At 49.8% G+C, this 6,000-nt stretch overlaps 1 protein-coding gene across 1 annotated transcript in view; it reads right to left on the bottom strand.

Annotated features, from left to right (window-relative positions):
- Positions 1-816: 816 nt before the first annotated feature.
- FAM241B (family with sequence similarity 241 member B) overlaps positions 817-6,000 on the bottom strand; it is a 63,828-nt gene continuing 58,644 nt past the window's right edge. Inside the window, exon 5 of the mRNA XM_064594742.1 lies at positions 817-3,513. Coding sequence (XP_064450812.1) covers positions 3,324-3,513 — 190 coding nt within the window. The 3' untranslated portion in view covers positions 817-3,323. The remainder of the gene's footprint in view (positions 3,514-6,000) is intronic.

The following is a 6,000-nucleotide window of genomic DNA, read 5'->3' as shown; positions in this document are numbered from 1 at the left end:
GCCAATTTTCTGCCAAATTGATGTATAGATTCAATGGAATCCCAATAAAAATCCCAGCAGGCTTTTGGGAGAAATTGACAAACTGACTCTAAAATTTTACGGAAATGTAAAACATCTAGAACAGTCAAAATAACTTTGAAAAACAACAAAACTGAAAGCCTTACTCTATCTGATTTTATGGCTAATTAGAAGACTATAGTAATCAAGACAGTATGGTATTGGTATAAAGATCAATGAAAATAATAGTCCAAAATAGGTTCACATATATATGGTCAATTGGTAAAGGATAATCTTTTCAACACATAGTGCTGGAGCAATCAGATACCCATATACAAAAACAACAACAACAACAACAACAAAAACAAAAACAACTCTGATTTGTAATTTGCACAATTTACAAAAATTAACTCAAAGGATCATAAAGCTAAATGTAGGAGCTAAACTTATAAAACTTCTAGAAAAAAAACACAGGAGAAACCCTAGTGACTTCAGGTTTATCAAAGACTTCATAAATAGGATACAAAAAGTACAAGCTATAAAAGAAAAAATAAATAAATTGAGCTTCATCAAAATTATAAATGTTTGCTCTTCAAAAGATGTGGTTATAAAAATGAAAAGGTAAGTCACACACTGGGAAAACCATTTTCAACACATTTATCCAACAAAGACCTGGTATCTAGACTGCACAAAGAACTCTGATAATTCAATAAGAAGACAACATACAACCCAATTTTTAATTTTTTTTGCTTTCTTTTTTTTATTATGTTATGTTAGTCACCATACAGTACATCATTAGTTTTTGATGTAGTGTTCCATGATTATTGTTTGTGTATAATGGCAAAAGATTTGAACAGACACTTCACCAATGATTTGGATAACAAAGAAGCACATGAATAAATGCTCAACATCATTAGTCATTAGGGAAGTGAAAAAAAAAGCACAATGAGATACCATACTCACCCACTCTGATGGCTAAAAATGATTTCAAAAGACTAACCACACCAAATGTTGTCCAGGATGTGGAGCAACTGGAATGCTCATCCACTGCTGATAGGAATGCAAAATGGTGCAACAATTTTAGAAAACAGTTTGGCAGTTTCTTTCCACTGCGAGGTATTTACCCAAGAGAGGCAAAAGCATATGTCCACACAGGTATGTATTCATGAATGTTCATAGCAGCTTTATTTGTAATAGCCAAAAATCAGGAACAACTCAAATGTCTATCAACAGATAAATGGATGTACAAATTGTGGTATATCCACACAATGGAATACTACTCAGCAATAAAAAGTAATAAACTATTGATACACACTATAGCATGGATGAATATCAAAATAATCTGGTTGAGTGAAAGAAACTGGACCCCCCCACAAGAAAAGTACATACTGTATGGTTCTACTACTAATATAAGATTCTAGAAAATACAAATAAATCTATAGGATCAGAAAGCAGATCAATTTTGAGGGCAGTGGCTATGTTCATCATCTTGATTGTGGTGATCGTTTCACAGTATATACAAACATCAAAATTTATCAAATTGGACACTATAAATATATAGTGTGTAGTTCATTGCCTGTCAGTTATAGCTCAATAAAGCTATAATAAACAAAGGTGTTTTTGAAAAAAAGCTAAGGATGGGCTTAGATAAGGATTCTTAGCTTTTTGTTTGTTTGTTTGTTTGTTTGTTTTTGGTTATGGCCCTCTGAGAATCTGATGAAAACCACAGAAAGCCCCACATGCAGAAATCCACACAGCATTCCAGGTGGGTGTGTTGGCCTCCAGAATACCTGTGAAGCCCACCCTCAGACCTCAGCTTCCATGTCCCTGGTCTACAGCAGCATCCAGTACTCTCCACCCAAACATAATGTTTGATAGACCCCTTCCCCTCAGTATCGCCCACCTTGGCCTGGTCTCAAGCATGTGTTTGTGACAAAGCCAGTGGTGGTTACAACAAGGCATTGACCCCTGAGACAGAGCCAAAGCATTGGGCCCTCTATGGATCATGCCCAGGGGCCTGGCCGCTGAGGCATTGTGCGTGGACGCCTGGACTCTCGGCCCCCAAGAATAGCAAAGACTAGGAGCAGCCATCCCTGGGGGGCTGGAGGAAACCAGGGCTGCCTCTCTTTCCACCATCTTCCTCTCCTGCCTGGGTCTCCCAGACACCGACCTCCATCACCGTGGGCAGACACGTGGCCATAGCCTGTAACGAGATGGGCCTGGCCACTGGTGCTTCCCTGGTTCCTGAGCCTCGACCCTGGACACAGCTGACCCCTGACTCTGCAAGAATGACCCCAGACCCCAGCCACAGGCTGACCCCTGGCCCTAGCCCCGGCCCCAGACTGAATGCTAACTCCCATCACAGCTGATCCTGACACTGACCCCTCACTGACCCCACAGGGGTGTCTAGACAAGGACCCATGGGTGCTCAGGGCTGAGCCCCTCTTGGGGACACACAGCAAAATGCATGTTTTCAGTCCTGTTGCCTCTAAACATGTGGCCCAGTGACGTGAGAAGGAAAAGGTGGGGTGGCAGGAAGGGCCTCAGCGCGACTTGGCTGCATGAGCGAGTATTCCCCATCCTGGAGTCGGAAGACCGAGACGAGACACAGAACAGCCGGCCCTGCCTTGATCTTGCCCCATTTCAAGGGGTGAGGAGAAGTGGTCTCAGGGCCCCTCTTCACCCTGGGAGTCCCTGGGGACAAGTGGCTCTAATGCCCAGCAGAGGGCGCCACGTGCCTGCTGACTGGACACTGTGGCCTGTTTCCTGGGTGCAGGGGTGGGGGTGGGGGGCCTTGTTGTGCACTGGCCCCACCTGGCAGCTGCAGGAGGAGGGAGCTCCTGGCACCCGGCTCCAGGCTCCCCTCCCGTCAACCAGGCCTTCCCGAGTCCTGCTCTGCCCACACCGGGGGCGGGTGGTGTTGGTAGGTTCAGAACCCTCTCTGGGCTGGGCCATCAGGTGTGGGTGCTCCCCCTTGATGCCCTCCAAGTGCCCTGACAGTTAGTAGGCACCCAGCACGAGATGAGAGGGTGCTCTGGCCTCCAGAATCAGACCCCGTCCTCCAAGGGCTTTGAATCTACACAGCCTGGGTCACAGCGCTGGCCCCGGATGCCCATTGGAATCACCCGAAGAACATTTCAAAAAGACCAGCGCCTGGCCCACCCACGGCCATTTAAAAGGCGGTCTCGGCTGGGGCTCAGGCCCAGACGCTGTGAGAAGCTCCCGTGGTTGAGAACCAGGGGCTAGAAGCTCTGACAGATACCTCAGCCCTCACGGCTCCGAGAGGGGCCCCATAGCCAGCCGCATCAGGGTCACCTGCGAGGCGGTCAGAAAGGCAGAGCCGAGGCCCACCGTCCTAACGAATCCGGATCTTGGCTTTTCAAGATCCCCAGGTGAATCGTCAGCACATCCGAGTCTGGGAGATAGTGACTTGGGAGCAACTCGACAGCTGCCGACATGAAGACGTGGCTTTTGTGATTGCACTGCTGGGAGGCAGATGCCTGGGTCAGATGCCACCTGACACGGGGACAAGAGGGAACAGAATGAGGGTAGTTGGAGGACATTCAAAAGTGGATGCCCCCCGAGGGCCAGAATAGTCTGAAGGCTTCTTGGTGGAGGTGGCAGGGCGAGGAGGCATTTGTGGAGGGACAATGGCTGGTGGAGGCCACGGAGGGAGGCCCAGGGGGGAAGCAGCCTGGTGGAGAAGGGCCTCCCTGAGCAGGGCGAGGGGGGTCTACCTGGAGAGGGAGCTTGGAATTGGTCCTAGAGAGCTGTGCTGAGCAGAGAGCAAGTGGCGTGTTTCCTACAGGGACAGGGGAGCTCCGGAAGATTCTTGAGCAGCGCAATAACCTGTAAATAAGAGCTTAGAAAATCTGGAAGAGAATGCAGGGTGAAATGGAACAGAATGGCCTGCTTTCCCCAGAATCCCGGGGATATGAAAATAATGACAAGGAAAGGAAGAGCCAGAAAATGTTTTGGTGCCTAGTCTCTTCCCTGCATGATTCCAAGTACTTGTTTTGGTGATGAGTAGGGTGGGTGTTCAGCTGGCGGACCCCAGCAGGCTCCTGAGTGGCACTTCACTGATGGGCCAGAGACCCCAAAGCATTCAATATTGCGTTGAATGGCATCCCTGGTTAAATCCAGGCCTTTGCCAAACAGACCACGTGTAACTCCCAGCGCAGTCAAATAACGCAGCCACTGGGAGCCTCCATTTCTCTTGTGTTAGATGGAGTGAGTAGTAGCTCCTCCTCACGGAGCTTTAGGGAAGGTTCAATGAGATCGTTTATGGAGAGGGCTTAGCCAAATGTCTGGCACACCGTCGGGTCAGTAAATGGAGCTATTGTTACTTGGCGCAGAGACTCAGGCCTGGGGGTGACACTGGAGACTGCAGACGGGGTGTATCATCTGGGTCTCAGTTCAGACTCCTGGACTGCCCGCCTCCCCTGCTGACGCCGCCCCCACCCCAGCCCCTTGGCAGACCCAGCTCCTCAAACACAGCCCCCCGCTCCGCGACACAGCCCCCCTCCCGTGCTCTTCCTTCAGTCTGAATCCTCGACCTCCTTCCTCTTCCTTTGGCCTAATTCTTCTTCACCCTGGAAACCTAGCTCAGTGAGCAAAAGAGAAACTGAGTCTTGGGGCATCGTCCCTTGCTCTGTGACTCCCATCACCCCATGGCCATTGTCCCCAGTGCAGAGGGGACACTGGTGTTCGGTGTCTGGCGTCTCTCCCTCCTACCCCTCCCCGAGGCTGTTCAAGGGCTCCCTGGGGCCAGGAGTTCCCAGGCTCAGGCTGTGGCCTGAGAGCTTGGCACGGCAACAGGCAGGGGGCAGGCAGGCAATAATGCTGAGTGATTAAAGGAATGAATGAATGAACATTCCCTCCCAGAGTCATTCCTCCAAACCCAGTGTGATCCACCCAGAGTCTCTGCCTGATGGGGAAGGTCGTGTAACATCATGAAGAGCAGTCAGACAGCTTGGATTTGAATTCTGGCTCCCTCCCCCATTTACGAGCGGTGTGACTTGGAGGATGCTACGCAATCTCTCTGTGCCTCCATTTCCTCAACTGTAAAATGGGCTCATATGGTTGTGGTGAGGAATAGGCTGAATAATATGCACAGAGCACTTAGCACAAGGTCTGCCACTGAGTGTCAATGAATAGAATCATTCTAATAATTATTACTAATCCTTAGCTTCCCGGGCTACCAAACAAGCTTAGCTCCTCAGAGTAGAGGCATCTGGGGTACAGGAGCCCCACCACCCTCATCCTTGGCATCTGCGAGAGATTTCACGATCGGCATTAGGCCTGGTCTGCCGCCTGGAACGGTGTGCTGCTAGGAGGAACCCCTCCAGTAGCCCCCTGTAGCCCACCCACACCAACCCCTCCGGGAGGGGATCGAGCTGCGTGGGGACTGCCCTTGCCAGGGATCTGAAATCTCTCTCACCTCACAGCTGGAACCTGGGCAGGGCCCCCTGACCCTGCTACCCTGCTGCAAATCCAGAAGAGGTCAGACCAGGCAGATTACTCCTGCCCCTTCTTCCCTCACCTTTCCCTCCAAGTCATAAATCAGTGTTCCCCAAAGTGCCCTGTCAGACACAAGCCCTCAGAGCTATTCCCAGTCGAGTGTTTCAGGTTACATTTCCACCCGCATCCCCAGCACTTCCTCATGCACACTAGTTACTAAAGGCCCTGACAAGTCCTGCGATAAAGAAATTTGTTTTCCTCTTGCGTTAGTTCCCTGGGGCTGCCATAACACAATACCACAAGCTTGGTGACTTAAAACAATATACATTTATTGTCTCACAGTTCTTGAGGCCAGAAACCCCAAATCCAGGTGTGGCAAGGCCATGATCCCTCTGAAGGCTTTAGAGGAGAATTCTTGCCTCTTTAAGTTTCTGGTGGCTGCGAGGCCTTCCTTAGTGAGAGGCTGCATGGCTCCCCTCCTCCTATGGTCTTCTCCCCCGCGTGTCTGCCTGTCACATGTCGTTGGACCTCGGGCCTACCCTA

Source organism: Mirounga angustirostris, unplaced genomic scaffold (genome assembly GCF_029215605.1).
Source record: "Mirounga angustirostris isolate CCGP_5_RB_7025 unplaced genomic scaffold, mMirAng1.0.hap1 SCAF_6, whole genome shotgun sequence".
NCBI classification, from domain to species: domain Eukaryota; kingdom Metazoa; phylum Chordata; class Mammalia; order Carnivora; family Phocidae; genus Mirounga; species Mirounga angustirostris.
Note: the sequence above shows the minus strand (reverse complement) of the source record. Positions and strands in the feature narration are given on the sequence as shown.